The 17,007-nt window shown below is 38.8% G+C and overlaps 4 protein-coding genes across 7 annotated transcripts; 2 read left to right on the forward strand and 2 right to left on the reverse strand.

The window, feature by feature from the left end:
* Positions 1-1,187: 1,187 nt before the first annotated feature.
* Positions 1,188-4,497, forward strand: LOC117388191 (kappa-type opioid receptor-like). The gene is made up of 3 exons (XM_033985680.2): positions 1,188-1,272; positions 2,490-2,842; positions 3,111-4,497. Exons 1-3 carry the CDS (start codon positions 1,256-1,258, stop codon positions 3,635-3,637), a joined length of 897 nt encoding a protein of 298 aa, XP_033841571.2. The 5' UTR covers positions 1,188-1,255; the 3' UTR covers positions 3,638-4,497.
* Positions 4,498-5,130: 633 nt separating this feature from the next.
* chmp5b (charged multivesicular body protein 5b) lies at positions 5,131-6,826 on the forward strand. Its single transcript, XM_033985681.2, has 8 exons — positions 5,131-5,289; positions 5,731-5,835; positions 5,912-5,958; positions 6,036-6,129; positions 6,201-6,272; positions 6,337-6,445; positions 6,516-6,631; positions 6,709-6,826. Exons 1-8 carry the CDS (start codon positions 5,221-5,223, stop codon positions 6,754-6,756), a joined length of 660 nt encoding a protein of 219 aa, XP_033841572.1. The 5' UTR covers positions 5,131-5,220; the 3' UTR covers positions 6,757-6,826.
* Positions 6,827-7,076: 250 nt separating this feature from the next.
* Positions 7,077-9,907, reverse strand: fastkd3 (FAST kinase domains 3). Of its 4 annotated transcripts, none has more exons than XM_055229981.1 (7): positions 9,640-9,907; positions 8,069-9,540; positions 7,901-7,986; positions 7,629-7,803; positions 7,491-7,560; positions 7,294-7,408; positions 7,077-7,224 (listed from the first exon to the last, which is right to left on the reverse strand). In XM_055229981.1, exons 2-7 carry the CDS (start codon positions 9,522-9,524, stop codon positions 7,126-7,128), a joined length of 2,001 nt encoding a protein of 666 aa, XP_055085956.1. In that variant the 5' UTR covers positions 9,525-9,540; positions 9,640-9,907; the 3' UTR covers positions 7,077-7,125. The 4 variants fall into 4 exon arrangements, with proteins under 4 accessions (XP_055085956.1, XP_055085954.1, XP_055085955.1 ...); XM_055229979.1 differs by having other exon boundaries at positions 9,807-9,905; XM_055229980.1 differs by having other exon boundaries at positions 9,801-9,899.
* A 3,682-nt stretch (positions 9,908-13,589) lies between these two features.
* On the reverse strand, positions 13,590-15,751 carry myl12.1 (myosin, light chain 12, genome duplicate 1). Its single transcript, XM_033986126.2, has 4 exons — positions 15,657-15,751; positions 14,435-14,633; positions 14,125-14,286; positions 13,590-14,050 (listed from the first exon to the last, which is right to left on the reverse strand). Exons 2-4 carry the CDS (start codon positions 14,616-14,618, stop codon positions 13,878-13,880), a joined length of 519 nt encoding a protein of 172 aa, XP_033842017.1. The 5' UTR covers positions 14,619-14,633; positions 15,657-15,751; the 3' UTR covers positions 13,590-13,877.
* Between the last annotated feature and the right edge of the window lie 1,256 nt (positions 15,752-17,007).

The following is a 17,007-nucleotide window of genomic DNA, read 5'->3' on the forward strand; positions in this document are numbered from 1 at the left end:
CTTACACAGTGTGCTTCACTTAGACTCCTGAGCTCTGACTGTAATGATGATGGCCCCACAACATGATCAGGCTGAACAAGTTAAGATTGACCTGTGCTGATTGGGTTTGTTGTGTCCTTTTGTTTTGTCTCCTGTTTTGGTTGTGCAATTTCAGAGCACATAAGCAGAGCCCCCACCCCCACCCCTCCCCCCCAGGACAAGTGCACGTTGTCCATGTCATTACAAAGAAGATGCATATTTATATGTATTTAATGTACGACGGTTAAGTTAAAATAGGACTGTGCATTCAAAGCCTAATTTTAAAAGCGTAAATTGATATTAAAAACATTTCCATGGAGACAGCACTCTTTGGACCCTCCACCAAAAAGTTACATAGCACACCTTTAAGGAAAATACCTCTTAACATCAACTATGTTACACATAGACGACTGAGGGATTACACAGACATACACATGTCAACAACATCTGTTTTCAGTAAAATTTCGCCTGCACGTGGCTGTGATTTTGCCCGTAGGTTGTTGTCATCGCCCTGTCATCTCATATTCTGATTTGTGTGTTCGTGTGTTGGTGTTGAGTCCGTAGCTTCTCTGCGCGCCATCGCTGCGCGTGCACGTCAGTCCGCAAAGCCGCTGTCACCGCGCACCGGGCGCACAGAACCGTCTCCAAACTTTGCTGAGCTGGTAGCTGGGAGACAAGCAAAACGGCTCCAGTTCCAGATAAAAAGGACCCCCTGTACTCCACTCCACTTTAATCTTTAATTGAAGCGGGCTTTAGTTTGGCTTATTCAGGTGAGTGACCCGACAGATGTGTGCATGTGCTTACTGTGCGCGTTTTGCTTTGAAGAATACAGGTGAGACTTTCTGTACAAGAGCTAAAAGTAATAGCCTAGATTTCTCTTTTGAAATCTGTGTTGATTTATTTCATATCTTGTCTTTGAGGCGCACGGTTTTGTCTTTATTTGCGTTTATTTGTGTGCGTAAACAGCCTATATCTCCCCGCAGCCATTTCAAACCTAGGTGTTTTGCATTGGCACGGTGAGGTATCAGGGATGGAAGTTGAAATCTACAAAGAGGACAGTAAGTGCGTCTTCGGACTTCTGGAGAACTGTCCGGTGAACGCGTCGTCATCCTGGACATCTGGATACACGGACAGCCGGAACGTGACGCCGAATGAGAGCATGTCCCCCATCATCCCTATCATCACCGCTGTGTACTCCGTGGTTTTTGTGGTTGGGCTCTTTGGCAACTGTCTCGTCATGTACGTCATCGTTAGGTGAGGATAAGCGTAATATCCACATGGTCAATTACCTTTAGGTTAAAGCACAATAAAGTATTGATGATTCCATGAAAGCTTTTTGTTTATAGTTTTCATATTGACCTTGTATGTGCCATCTGCTCTAACTGGATTTTGTTCCTGGATACAGTCAACAGTCACAAATGCATTCACGTTGCTTGGTCAGCGCCTCACTTCATTTGGATGATAAAATATGACAAGCACATTGTTTCATATATGTTTAAATTTAATGTTAAAATATTGTAACACCTATGAGCTCTGATGACTGCATTTGGTTCTAAAAGGTTTGATTTCTGTAGTTTTAACAATGCAATAGCCCTACATGTTTGTTAGATGTTCGATAAATCCTTACTGATCTGACTGGGCATGTTATCAGTTACTCCTAAACTGGAGAGGCTGCCTGCAGCTCATTGGCTGTTATTTATGAAGTTTAGAGGAGCCATCTTGTTGATATATAGTGAGGAGCAGCAGTGGCATCCTGAATGCTCTGGTCCACAGACAGCCATTACTCCAGATCAATCGCATTGACTGTGGCCAGACACACTTTTATCACTTTACAAGTGAAAAGGACTGCATTATGTGGTTTAGTGCTCCACAGAGGGTCATTCAGCTGACTACTCAAATGGGTTTGGAGGATTAAGTGTAAACAAGATCACAGAGATGCGCTCTCAGTGGCAGATTGTGCATTTCATACTTTTCTTAAAATCTTAATTAACTTAATGTGGTTTGTCAAACTTTCAATGATAAACACATCTGGAATAGACTAATATACAGCTTGCCAACTGAGATCCTCGGAATGTTGGCTCAAAATAACTTTATTAATCATTAATCATCATGGATGGCCTTATCTGTCATCAACTTTACCTGTCATCAACTTTTGTAAGGTCAATTAATACAAACAATATGTTAAGTGAAGACATTTCTTGCATGTACCATAACATTTTATATTATGCAGAACCCCCCCCCCCCCCCACGCACCCCCCCATATATATATATATATATATATATATATATATATATATATATACACACACAACAGTGAACCCAAGTCAGAAGAATTACATTACAAATTCTAAGACATAGCCCAGCCGTAGCCCTAGAGCTAGTGTAATTCATAATAGGATTAGATGTGAAGTCATACAAAGCTGTGCACAACACTCACAAAATGAATTAATGTTGGTAATCTGTTTATCTAGGTATACCAAAATGAAGACTGCTACAAACATTTACATCTTTAACTTAGCCCTGGCTGACGCTCTGGTGACCACCGCAATGCCTTTCCAGAGCACAGACTACATGCTAAACTCGTGGCCATTTGGAGAGGTGGTGTGCAAAGTGTTTATTGCCATTGACTACTACAACATGTTCACCAGTATTTTCACCCTCACCATGATGAGTGTGGATCGCTACGTTGCAGTGTGCCATCCGGTCAAAGCCTTGGACTTCCGCACCCCAGTTAAGGCCAAAATGATAAATGTTTGCATCTGGATCTTGTCCTCAGCTGCCGGGATACCTGCATTTGTTCTGGGAGGAACGCAAACAAATAGTGGTGAGATTGCAGTCAACATTATTTTTGTATTTAAGTGAACTTGGCAATGAAAAGGCTAATATTTTAAAAGCAAAAATATATTTAATCAAATCCACCTCAGACCCTTCCATTAGCCCTGCTTCTTCATCCTTATGAATTATGAATAAAATCTTCATTTGAAGGCAAAATGTTCACTTTGGAGTGCATATTAGCCCAACTCTAGGAGCTAGCAGAGTGCCATTTAATTGCCTTTTGCTAAAAGTTCTTTGTAATTTGACTTGTCTTGCAGGCATTACGGAGTGTGCCTTACAGTTTCCTGAGCCGTATGTGTACTGGGACACACTGATGAAAGTGTGTGTGTTTGTTTTTGCCTTTGTGGTGCCAGTCCTCATCATCACCGTGTGTTACTCCCTCATGGTGCTGCGGCTGAAGAGTGTGCGTATGCTGTCTGGTTCTCGAGAGAAGGACCGCAACCTTCGCCGCATCACCAGACTCGTGGTGGTTGTGGTGGCTGTGTTTGTGGTGTGCTGGACTCCCATTCACATCTTTATCCTGGTGAAGGCGCTAGTGAGCATCCCAGAGTCCATTGCCATCACAGCTGCTTACTTCTTCTGTGTGGCACTGGGCTACACCAACAGCAGCCTGAACCCCATACTCTACGCCTTTTTGGACGAGAACTTTAAGCGCTGCTTCAAAGACTTCTGCCTCTCTGCACGGCTGAAGGGAGACAAAGTGTCTGGAAGTAAGAAGGCCCTGAGTGCTGTGCGAGAGATGGCCGTGCCCCTGGAGAACCCTGATGGGACTAAGCCCACATGACTAGCAGTGGAACTGTCGTCCATTTCCCACATAGGAAAAGAAGACTCCAATGATCTAGGCCTGACCCATGTCACATCAGCAATGTGACGATTAAGGATTTACTGGAAATAGGACACGCACAACCAACATGGCCATCTTCTCAATCATCAAATCTTCATCAAATAAGTATTGCTTTCATCATTCAACTATCTTGATCAGATGGCAGTGACAATAATCTTGATCAGACGGCAGTGACAATTGAAAAATAAACACATAGTTTTTAATAAATACATAGTTTCCTCAGCCTAAAGTCATTTTACATTTTAAAAATAATAATCATCAATTTTAAAGCTTGTGCCAAATAATCCTTAAGTACTACTAAATTAAGCATTTAGTGTTTAAGTCTGCTTCATAGCTCCCATCCATGAAACTGTACTGAATACTTGCCAAACAAATGTGCCTTTTACAGTCCAGGATGTCAAGATAGAGGATTTTAAGAGGCTGTGGTCAAGCAGCACCTTCAGCCTGTTATATTTACATCTCAGGGGAGATATTTTATATGTTTAAATTATGATCTGAGATGAGATGTGTTGGGATTGTGCTGCTGGACCACAATGCCGTACAACTGACTGACTCACCCTGAGTTTTACTGTAATTAATTTGAAGATCCTGGACTCAGATGTGCATTTAAATTTGTCAGAGGGCTCTATCAGCTTTGAATCTGGAGTTCTGTCCAGTTTGAAAAGTTGTGTAACAATGACATACATAATATATCATTGTATATTGTAACTACATTTAAAATTAAATATGTGTGCTTTGTTGTAGAGGAAAAGTGCAACCTTAAACCACAACTACATGTCTGAACACAGAGTGTGCTGTAAATATGATGTAAGTACAAAATTGTATGTAAAAAATAAAGTTTCATACATGCATAGCACAGAATGCATTAAGCATGTCAGTAGACCTAAATGCAACAGTAAAGAAACATACGCAACCTATGGTTCATGGTTTGTGTTGTTGCAAACAATGTTGAATGTATAATGCATATCTATTTGATCAGTTTGAATAAATCTGTTTGTCTCTTCTATCCCTTCAATAATAATACAATAAGAGAGAAAATGTGTTCTGTGGTTATTCATTAGGGATACTTGTGTATTTGCTGTGTTTATCTGTGGTCAGATAATTGCCTGTCAAATAAGAGACGGTCAGGTGAAGAAAGCTGACGAGATTAAACAATGAGCGAAACCAAAATATATTAACTCTATTTATTGTAAAACAGCTTCCTCTTGTGGTCAATTATTTACACACAGTTTCAGGTACATTTGATGTTTCAGTGTTTTTTTTTGTTTTTATATCATCCACCACTGGATCATATTAATTAGATATCATGAAATTATAAATACAAAACAAAAATAAAATAGCACAATCCCGATAAAGCATTTAAAAGTGTGTGTTTGTGTGTGTTTTTTGTTTTTTTTAGCTGAGTCACGTGTCTCCTGTGACGTCAATAAAACACTTTTTCCGGGTGCTGGATTTTAGCTCGGGACGGATTGTGTTCAGCAAGATTTAGGTTTTGTCCTGTCTTTTTCGTTTTAAATCTCATAATGAATCGTATTTTCGGCAGTGGGAAGCCTAAGGCCCCCCCACCAAACCTCAGCGACTGTATCGGAAACGTAAGTAGTGATTTGAAACAACTTTTGAGGGCTATTTAAGGGAGTAAACAACTATGGAAGTTAGACACCCAGCACTCACTTTGTCAAACTTTATGAAACAAAACTCAAATACTGCCAAAGCTAAACTACGAATGGTATTACATTATGTCAAATCTAATCTATGTCACTGATGTCTGTTACGATTTCATGTAAGATGACTTGATTAACAAAACAATGGGTTTGGTTGGCATGTCAGAAATCTGCATTATGTCATATTGAGCTGAGTTTTTACTCCTGAGTCCACACTTAGTTAAACGACTGTCATCAACCGGTTTAACTAGTTGTTTTCATCGTATTGGCCCCATCTATTGTTAACTCAAATGACGGACAGAAGCACATACATTAACTTTAGTTGTGTATTGTATAGTTCGTCCTGAAAATGTCTTATTGTTTTTCTTTTAGGTCGACTCTAGAGCAGAATCAGTTGACAAGAAAATAGCCAGACTAGATGTTGAACTTGCGAAGTATAAGGACCAGATGAAGAAAATGAGAGATGGACCTTCAAAGGTAATTGAAAGCATTTTGGAAAGAAATATTAAAGCATCTGTAGAATAACTGAGACTGATAACTTGTTATTTTATAGAATATGGTGAAACAGAAGGCTATGAGAGTTCTAAAGCAGAAAAGAATGTAAGTAGTAAATCTGAGTTGCTATATCACAAATATTGACTTCTTAATTTTAAATTCAATGTTTTTTTTTCCTTTAGGTATGAAAACCAACGGGACAATTTAATGCAGCAATCGTTTAACATGGAACAAACAAACTACACAATTCAGTCACTAAAAGACACTAAAACTACTGTAAGATATGGAAATACTGTAATCTCACCATTATCAATCATATGTTTTATACTAATGTGTGTTTCTGGCAGGTTGACGCTATGAAAGTTGGCCTCAAAGACATGAAGAAAGCATATAAGAATGTGAAAATTGATAAAATTGAGGTAAGTTATATCTTGTAACAGTCAGTTTGTTGCAGAAATTTTTTTTATGCCTGTCTGTTTTAAGGATCTTCAAGACCAACTAGAGGACATGATGGAAGATGCCAGTGAGATTCAGGATGCTCTGGGCAGAAGCTATGGCACCCCTGACATTGATGAAGATGATCTGGAAGCAGGTCAGTTAATAACACACTGGTCTAGTGCTTTACTGTTAGGTCTTTGCTCAGTGCAGTTCTTTGCACACAGAACTGGATGCTTTAGGAGATGAGCTCTTGCTGGACGATGACAGCTCCTACCTTGATGAGGCCTCAACAGCACCCACAATCCCAGAAGGTCTTCCTGGTGACAGGGCCAACAACAGGGTAATGCTTGCTTGTATTACTGTATGGTGAAGGCTTGTTTTAAAGCAACTCTAAATCGATTGCTTTCCATTTTCCAGGATGGTGTTCTTGTGGATGAGTTCGGCCTGCCCCAGATCCCAGCTTAGTTCAGCAAATGTATGATAGCCTCTTATTTGTATTTATCTAACCGCACTCCAAGCCTTAAATCATAAGACTGATATCAGTTGCTTTGCAGGTTAGAGATAGTGGTAACTTTTTAAAATTAATCATGCTTTGGGGGTTTACCATTTTATAAATATTTTATATATACACACTATAGTTGGAGTTGGGCTCTTTGCTTTGTACATTTTGTCCATCATGAAAGTTGCCAACAACAAATAAAATATATTTTTCAAATGGAATCTGTGTCATATATGATTATGCACATGAAAACAATTTTCCAGTGCAGCTTTGTACATTCATTCTTATTTTTTGGCAGTTGAGCACAAATGGATGTCTGGATCTAAATAGTTAAATCACCAGCTGAGTCTGTAGCTGTGGGGGAAGATCTTCTGGTGCAGATACTCCACAACACTGGTCTTGTTTCGGAGTTTATCAAATTCATAAAATGGAATCTGAACAAAACATGCATCAGTCATTATCAGGACTTGATTAAAAATGAGTGTAATTTTAAACTGTCCTACCTGGATAATATCATATCCCAGAAGCCTTAGGTGCCGTTGTTTTGTAGCTTCTTTACCCAATAGCTGCCTTTTATTAGAAGTATACCTCTTTTGTCCGTCAATGCAAAGTGCTATTCTGCAAACAAAAGGAATCAGGAAGAACTCAAACTAATTCACAAGTCACACTATGACGTCCGGGAAAAACCCCTTGAAAATACCTCTTAAAAACTTCATCATTATGAGAGGCAGGCAAGACAAAACCTTCTTCATCAAGTTTGATCTCCACATCTGTGGGTTACAACAGACTTATTGTGTTTTGAAAAAACGATTGACAAATGTTTTACTCATAATCTTACCTAGTGTGTAGCAGTATGGTGTCAGAACTTTAGAGCCAAAATATGAACGAGCACCAAGCAAATCCACCAATCCAGTTTTGACAGAATTGTACAAATGAACGTCAACTGGAGTCTCCAACGAATGACCAGGCATGAGGAAAGACTTGACACGGTATTGTGGAAGAAGCTGTGGTCCCTAAAAAAACAATGTAGAATATTGTTGATAATGCCATTGAAAAGAATATTATAGGTTGCAATGTTTTAAATAAATACAAAAATGTTTAATGCAGTACCTCATAGAAAGGACACTCCAGTTTCATAGTCATGTAAAGCTGAGTTAGCTGAGCAAGAACATATCGATCTATTCCTGTACCTTGCTCTGAATAAAACAATAACACAAATATTTAATGCATGCCATTCAGACATGACAATGCTAAAGATCTATATGACATAATATTTACCTTGCAGTTGTTGGAGAAAGTAACTGCTGAAAACTTTAGAGACAAAGTTCACAGGAAATCTCTCCACCAAGATGCAGGAATGAAGCACATTGAGCAAAGTGCGAGGTTGGAAGTGTGAAAAACGAGTGTGCAAAATGGTCTCAACTTTTCTGAACACATTGGCTGCATTTGGAGGGAGGTAGCCAAGCTTTCCAAATGGCATGATTTGCCTGGCCACCTGACTGGGAGTGTACTCATCTGCCCTATACACAAAACTCTCAGCTACAGCATCAAACACCACTGGGGAAAGGATGTTTCTTCTCCCAAAGAACTGCATCACCTTGGTAACTGTCTCTGGGTGGGAAATGAAGGCCATCGTGGGGACATATTTTTCCATGGCATCCACAAAGTAATGATCACTGTGACCAAAGTGCATAAGTGCTCCTAGAACAAGAGTGAGCTCCTCATCACTAAAATGAGGCACATGGCGGACAGCCCGTTTACACAAACTGATCACCAAAGGCATGGCCTGAGTTTGATTCAGACTTGTGAGGACACCGAGCAGCTCACTGACAGTGGCAGGGTTCATGTGAGAAGTGACAGTAACTGCATGAGTGTGCATTGCATTCAGTAGGTCACAGTATTTCCCATCAAAACCGGCACCACTTTGTAACAGTTTATACATCGCTCTAAGATCTGCCAAGCTCCACTGTGCTGGCTCCTGCTTTTGAATTTGAGACATGACCTGCTCCAACATGACAGACCCAGGACCCTCCAGCGCCAACATGGCCTGACCCAAGTCACACAGATGCCCTACTTTTAGGTATCCCCGGTCTAGTCTCTCCTGGCTCTCAGACACCAGGCGCACCATCAGAGTACTCCAGGGATCCAGGTAGAGCCGTGTGCAGGCTAGAAGCGCAGATATCAGGCCACCATCCGTTAGCCGCCCAGAGTCTTCCTCCAGCTGCTTGCATAGAACTCTGATGGTGTGCTCTTCCAGCACTGAAGGGTCTTTTAAACAATTTACCCCTTGCTCCAATTCAGCTACACGATGGAGGGATGCTGCTGCCATGCTGTCTGTCATAACCTCCACAGAGCGCAGGAATCTGAAGACTTGCCGAGATGAAGTGCACTTGTTCAGACGTGTGTAGAAAGTCTGTTCTTCTGCTGGAGTCGCATGGTGCATTTGAATCAGACAGAATCGAGAAAATGAATCTTTATGGAGTCCCACAGAACTGCTGCCCGCGAATGACGGCTCACGGACTATAGTGGTCAGCCCCCTCCTTGTCCCGTCCAGTTGTCGTTTTCGACAGCCGTGGTTTTGGATGCAGTTTGGAGATAAGGTGCACAAGCAGGCCACACACAGGTGCAGGTCAGACTGGCACCTGAAGAGGAGCCCTGAGTTGGTACAAGCATAGCGGTGAATGACGATCTGTCCCACCTGCTTAGGAAGTCTTTGGAGTAACTTCAGAGCCATGACTCTCGGACAACTGCTAAAAGAAAAAGAGTAACATTACTAACATTGATCTTCATAAATAGAGTTTATAATAAAATACACATATTTAATTTAATTTGATTTTAGTTTCGCTTACATACATAGGATCCAGGACACTGTATCAACCTTCAGGGTTATCTAAACTGTTAGCATAGCTGTTAGCCTACAAGAAATAATCTCCACACAACAATGCACCGAACACTAAATGCCCCCCAGAAACCAGTAATTAAACCATAATCTTGTTAAATTATTTCGTACTGGTACCATGAGGCAGACGTCCTCAAGTTGATGTTATAACGCGACGAAGAGAAGGATGTTGGAACAAACGTGGATCCAGTCCATTCCGTAACACAGGACTGTGGTACGTTCAAGGTGCCTCGGACGTCTCCCATATTTCACAAGTAACCTAGTTTGAAAATAAAATAATTTTCAATTATTTGGTTTTTTAGGTATTATTTTGAATTTTATATATATATATATATATATATATATATATATATATATATATATATATATATATATATATATATATATATATTTTACTTAATTATGCATGCCTCATGTACTCTGTAACTCCACACCGCATCCATAAGATGGCGTTTTCCAATAAAAGTCCGCTGTCCACAACTTTTATTGTACCAAAAATACCAATAACCAATAAAAAGCCCTCATTATGTAAATATAATTCCAACTTTTAACGTGAACGGTAAGAATTGTTTTCTTTAGTGTCCTTATCCTACGTCCCTACTCAATCACGGCTATTTATGGTGCCTTGTAAAATTCTGTTCATGTGCAATATTCTGCACTTACAGCTGCTTTATTGGTGGTTTTCAGATCCTAGAATACAATGATGTCATCGCCCACCTGGGGGCAAGAGCCAGTTTCCCCTATTGATTATACTGTACTTTGCCATGAAACTGCACAACTGTTGAACCTGATAATTTCTATTAATGACTAGACCCAAGACCTGTATTACAACTAAAATGCATTTGAACACTATTTGTTTTAGCTGTCCCCATCTGTTTTAAATATTATTGGCCTATAGAATGTTGTAATGTAATTTGAAACCCAGCAATAGCAATTTTTATAGCTAACAATTTTAGCAATCATTTTACAAGAGTGTTAACATCTCAGTGTTTTGGCCAATGTTTTTGTAATATAAAAAAATGTAATAGAATGTTTATGGCAGTAGCAACAGTAGATCAATGTGTGCCTGCAACCTAAGACAAGACAAGGTCTTGAGATCTGTGGATGTCAAGTCCATCCACAGATCCTTCAGCACATCTATCACCTCTCCTTCCATCACATCCATCAATAGTTACCTTAACTCCTAGTCTTTCACAGAAACTCTAACTCATCTGTCTTTCTACGGGGGGCAGAGGGTATCTGGCTTCATCGGGGCTCCTGATCCTGTGCACGGAGTCTGTCTGTCCATGGTTCATTCATACTTCTACACACCTACACCTCTCCACTCAGGTTGGTGTTTGATAGTATTCTATTTGGGATGAAACTGGGACTTATTTCAGAATTTGCTTGGCCTAGAATCGGACTAATCCAGGACTACAGCAGGACCAAACAGGACCTAACAGAGACATGTGAAAGTGATGAAGTTTAGGCACAGGGATATGATTAAGGTTAGAGTTTGTTTAAGTTTAGGAGCAGGGTTAGATAGTCGGCTCCGTACCTCCAGAGCTGACTATCTAGCACCAACCCTCTCTCACAAACACCCTCTCATTCTCTCTTGGTAGAGTTGCGCAGCTTAAGCTTTGCTCTAGCATAGTTTTTCCTCTGCCTCTTTCCCCAGAACTAGTTCAGGTTATCCTTCCTGGTAATTCTATAGCCAGTGATGGAAAGTCACTACGTAAACTGGTACCAAAAATAGGCCACATATTCACAAGGCAAATTCTGAGTAACTGTATTCCGCTATAGTAACACCTTCATTTGGTGGTATTCAGAACAGTTACTTTTCTTAAATCATAGGAATACACGGTATATGACCACTCAATCTAGGCTTCAAACTGCCTGTAATTAATGAGAAAAATGGAAAAATCAGCAGAGTACATGTGCAATATTTCCATCTCTCATTGGTGATAAATAAATGAATTACAAACAACAAACATTAGGCTGTTTTAATCCTCTATTGCATTACTCTATAATATAATGCAGTATTCAGAATATAGTAATTTGTCACTGGGCCCTGTAACAGAATACCCCACAGATCAAATTTTAAATGCAGGTATTCACTATTCTGTATCACAAAACAGACTTGTAAGTATTCTTTCTGTCATTGTCAAGAGGTCTAGCTTTCTTTCCTCCCCATCATTCTCCCTTGTTTTGTGATGAGAGGCTCCATGGTTTAACTTTCAACTCTCCATCCTGTACCTTTAGAGACTACAATATGCTTCATTTGATTGTATGCTTTTAGAAATTGGCAAATATTAATTACCCTCAGAAAATTGTGTAGGGCAGATGTCCAGTTGCATATCATGGGAGCTTCGCATGTGATTTATTTACAGTTGAAACCAAAAGTTTACATATACTATATAAAAAAAACTATTTTTTCCTCACTGGTGTTGTCAGGCTTGCAAGTTTTCCCCTTTTTTCTTGTAATGATGCTCGTTATAGCCAAACAGTTAGATTTTTGTTTTGTCAGACCACAGAACATGTCTCTCTTTGTCCCTGTGTACATTTGCAAACTGTAATCTGGCTTTTTTTATGTTTCTTTTGAAGTAATGGCTTCTTCCTGGCAGAGTGGGGATATAGTACTCGTTTCACTGTGGATGATGACACATTCTAGCTTCAGCCAGCATCTTCAGAAGGTGTTTTGCTTTTGTTCTTGGGTTGATATGCACATTTTGGACCAAAGCACGTTCATCTCTGGAACACAGAACCCATCTCCTGCCTAAGCAGTATGATGGCTGGACATTCCCATGGTGTTTATACTTGTGTATAACTGTTTGAACAGATGAACATGGCACCTCCAAGCATCTGGAAATTGCACCCAAGGATGAACAAGACTTGTGCAAGTCTCCAATTTTCTTCCTGATATATTGGCTGATTTCTTTTGACTTTCTCATGTTACACAAAGAAGCGATGCTTTCAGATACATCCACATGTGTCTCTAATTAACTCAGATGCTAATAAACCTATCAAAAGCTTCCAAAGATATGACATCGTCATCTGGGTTTTCCCAAATTGTTTAAAGTCATAGTAATCTTACTGTATGTAAACTTCTGACTTTGAAGAAAGTAATGAAAAATCATCTAAAAAATGTATTATTCTGGCATTTAGCAAATAGAAATAACTTTGGTAATCCCACCTGACCCAAAACAGGAAAAAAATAGTCTGATTTCATGTCAGACAGTGAGGAAAAAAAGGGTATGTCTTTTTATATAGTGTATGTAAACTTCTGGTTTAAACTGTATATACGTCTAACATATTTTTACAGATTAACTCTTCTTGAGTTATAGTTCAGAGGTGGGATTGATCCATCTTCCAAACACTGTCCAAAACTCTGCAAAAGACTGAAAATGTAAGTTCTGCAGCAAATGTGGTAATGAGTTATGTCTCTATCAGCTGCACTCGCAAGTGGAACAATTAAATAAATTTTGGCTGAAATGTAAATGCCACCCTAAGAAAACACACCGTACTATGTATTTAGGTTTTAAGGCTCAGTGAAGTGGTTGCTTTTTCAGCTGCCCCAAACCCCAATATAAGAATAATGCCTCAAACTAAAGGACAACATCCACCTCACATTAAAAATGGTACATACCGAAACATTCCTGGAAGATACATCACCTGTAACATTTATTTTTATTATTTTGTGAAAATAATATATATAAATGTACTGTAAATAAGCCTGCTTCACACACTTGTACAATTTGAATCATTAAAGTTTAAAATGGGAGTAAGAACATGTATTCTGTTCAAAGAGCAGCTCCTGTGTGAACATGCTAAACTTGTGGTGTAGAAGACGTGTCATGACTTGTCAATGCAGCTCCAGTATTTGTCTCAATGGCATTTCAATTTAGTGAGAAAAACAAAAACTGTAGAAACAACTTGATAAAGGGCTTTATTCAAAAAGTTTATATTATAAAATGTATAAATTCAACTAAATCCAATCACATGAATTGTGAATTACTTCACGCCTAGTATAACAAACCTTTGACACATTATTTTTTAATAGTTACAGTTAATTTCCCCACTAGCAAATGCAAAGTGATACTTATTGCTTTGGTTTGTTTAAAATTTAGTTGTTTATCAGTTGAGACATGCAGCACTGAAAACTAGCTGATGGAAGAGAAGAGGGTGGAAAGAAAAATCTTGGCATTGTCTCTAATCGTCCTTATCCTTGGCACCATGTTTTAGGATGCGTGTGAACTCCACATAGTTGAAGTTATTCTTCTTATCGATGGGGGCTTCCCTGAAGAGCTCATCTACATCCTCATCCGTAAAGCGGTCACCCATGGTTGTCAGCAGCTCTCTGAGGTAATCTTCCTGGATAACTCCTAACAAATACAAGTACTGATTAGATTTTGTTTCAGAGATAACAAAAACGTATTTCATTGACTGTCATACATACCTGTCCCCTCTTCATCAAAGCAAGCAAAGGCATTTCTGATAACATCCTCAGGGTCTGTGCCATTGAGCTTCTCACCAAACATTGTGAGAAACATAGTGAAGTTAATGGGCCCAGGGGCCTCATTCATCATAGCTTCTAGGTAATCGTCATTTGGGTTCTTTCCTTTAGAACAGACATAACATGTTATTCTAACAATTTACAGAAGAGCAAACAGGATTAAGTAGCTTGTTTGGCAAAAAGGCTGTGCTTACAAAAGGCAAATACAATACACAGAATGCAGCATCCACAAACATGTTTCAGCAGCACTCACCAAGAGATGCAAGCATATCATGAAGGTCCTCTTTGTCAACAAAGCCGTCACGGTTCTGGTCAATCATGTTAAATGCCTCTTTGAATTCCTGAATTTGGGACTGATCAAACATGGCAAAAACATTTGAAGTGGCCCGCTGAGGGCGCTTCTTCGTGGTCTTCCCCTTTGCTCTTTTGCTAGACATTTTGATGGTTTATTTCTGCAAAGAAATAGAACAATTATACATTAAATCACTATATCACAGAGAAATAAACCACATCAGAGAACAGAAAAGACATTAGTACAATTTTTAGATCAGATTAGCAACAGTGTCATTTTCAAACACACAAGATTTATTACAATACACCACAGTCAAAAATAAAGTCATGTTGAAATTATGATGTCATTGCAACATTTATCAGCTGAGCTAATACCCAGGCAGAGTATTATGGGTCATAATTTTCTCCAGTGCCAGCCACCCTCAGGAGTGTTGTCCTCACTGTGCTATAAATGGAAATATTTCTAGTCTTTCTAGGTTGATGAGCTCTGCGGTTTTACTCAGGACAGGAAACAACTGATGCGAGTACATATGCCCAAATCAGGCAATTCCTTACGTAACTAGATTACCCAGCATTCCAATAGGCCATTTATCTTTTAGCTTTAGGATATTATAGAAATTTGATCCCTGTTGCAGCAGTTCTATCCGCTTGAACGAGCTGTCTTATAATTGCAAATAGGTTATACGATCAGATTTGAATTGAACGATTATTACATTTGAATACCAAATGATGTGCGAAAATAAAAAATACAGCCAATATGTGTCTCCGGGTTCATCTCTATTCTGTGTAACAGCTGGGCGTTTATATGACTACATTAGATACAGCGTTTGTTAGCGCTTAGCGGCCAGACTGTGCAGACATAATAAAGTAATACTCGGGCCCAGATACGCACTTTACAGATATTTACTTTGAATTAGAGGGGGAAAAAATTACAAAAGATATAAACAGTCTGGGATGAGACACTATATTCATCACACGACAGAATGCTATGTAGAACGGTTAAGCTAGGTTTCGTAGAGTTAGCATCAAGGCTAACAACTGGCCGTGTTTTCAACGATATTCTAATTTGCTTCTCATGTTCTAAAGTTTGGAAAGCACACATCGATACTAAAAGAGTATTATTTCTCATTCATAACCAAGACTGTAACTCAAAGTACATTAAAGTGATAGTAAAAGCGTTTTACCTGTCAACAACCCAAGTCTCGTCCGCTAGTTCAATGCTCTTTTCTCAACCACCGCCCTTCACTTCCTGATAAAACTGTTGTTCCGCAAGACAACACTGGGACAAACCAAGTCAACAAAGGGGTCCTCATCAGCAAAAACAGTTATATTTAATATTTACATCATGTCAGTTATATATGTGATCAACAATACAGCTAAATATATAATTATTTATATATTTTGTGGCAAGAAATAACCTTTAATTTAATAAAATAATTTACATAACTGAAAATGAAACAATGGAGCACACCCGCCAGAGACAATGGTGCGTCCGCAAAACACTCCCTTTGCCTGCGTCGACATTCCTGCAAATTTCCTTTTATGGATAGAATAACACACATCCCATTTTCTCTCTTTTCCAATTTACTTTTTTCCTGGGCAATTAAGGCCATAATAAAAAGGTCAATTACACGAATAGGCCTGTATTATTTTACCCATATCGGCCTATATGTCTGTTCCCTTCTTGCATTTGTGATGTTTGACCTGAGAAAAAATATTAGGCCTACACACATTTATTAGTCCTTTTATTTTATGTTGTCAGACATAGTTATTGGCAGTTGATTAGATGTGCATTCATGTTTATGTCAGCAGCAAATGAGTAAATGAGAAAGACAGCTTTTGATTGAACAGATTTAAAACATGGTCCAAAAGCAACTGTTGGAAAGTGAAGCTGCAAGGATGAGCAGCATGTGGAACTACTGAGTCACAGGTTAAATCAAGTCACATTGTTCTCTAAGGGTCACATTACAATGTTAGTAACAGAGTCCTGAGTTCAGTCATGCAAGTTATTTTGGATAATTCTTCCCTAGTTATGATATATCCAATGGTGGAACATATACTTTTTACTTTTACCTCACTACTTTTGAGAGCAGGTAACTGTGCTTTCCACAACATTTTTAACTGGACTGAAAAATAGAAAGTATTTTTCATATGTTTTGATGTTTGTTTGTTTTTGGTAACATCCTAAAATTTTCAAGTTTTTGAGCAAACTAAGTAAATAGACAAAATTCACATGAAAAATTTAGAAATGAATTTGTATTGCTACTGTTGACCAAAATATGTATCATTCTTTAATCTGTAACACTACATTTACACTTTAACAAATTAAACACTTTTAAACAGATACTTTTACTAAAATAGATTTTTTCATGTGATACTTTTACTTTTACTTGAGTAACTTTTACCTCTGTATCTGTACTTTTAATTATGCAACAAAACTTAACTACAACTACTTCACCCACCACTGGATATAGCCTCGTCCATTTGCAAAATAAATGTCATTATTTATTATTTACATGGGACAGTCCCAGTTTT

This window comes from Periophthalmus magnuspinnatus, chromosome 20 (genome assembly GCF_009829125.3).
Source record: "Periophthalmus magnuspinnatus isolate fPerMag1 chromosome 20, fPerMag1.2.pri, whole genome shotgun sequence".
Classification (NCBI taxonomy): Eukaryota; Metazoa; Chordata; class Actinopteri; order Gobiiformes; family Gobiidae; genus Periophthalmus; species Periophthalmus magnuspinnatus.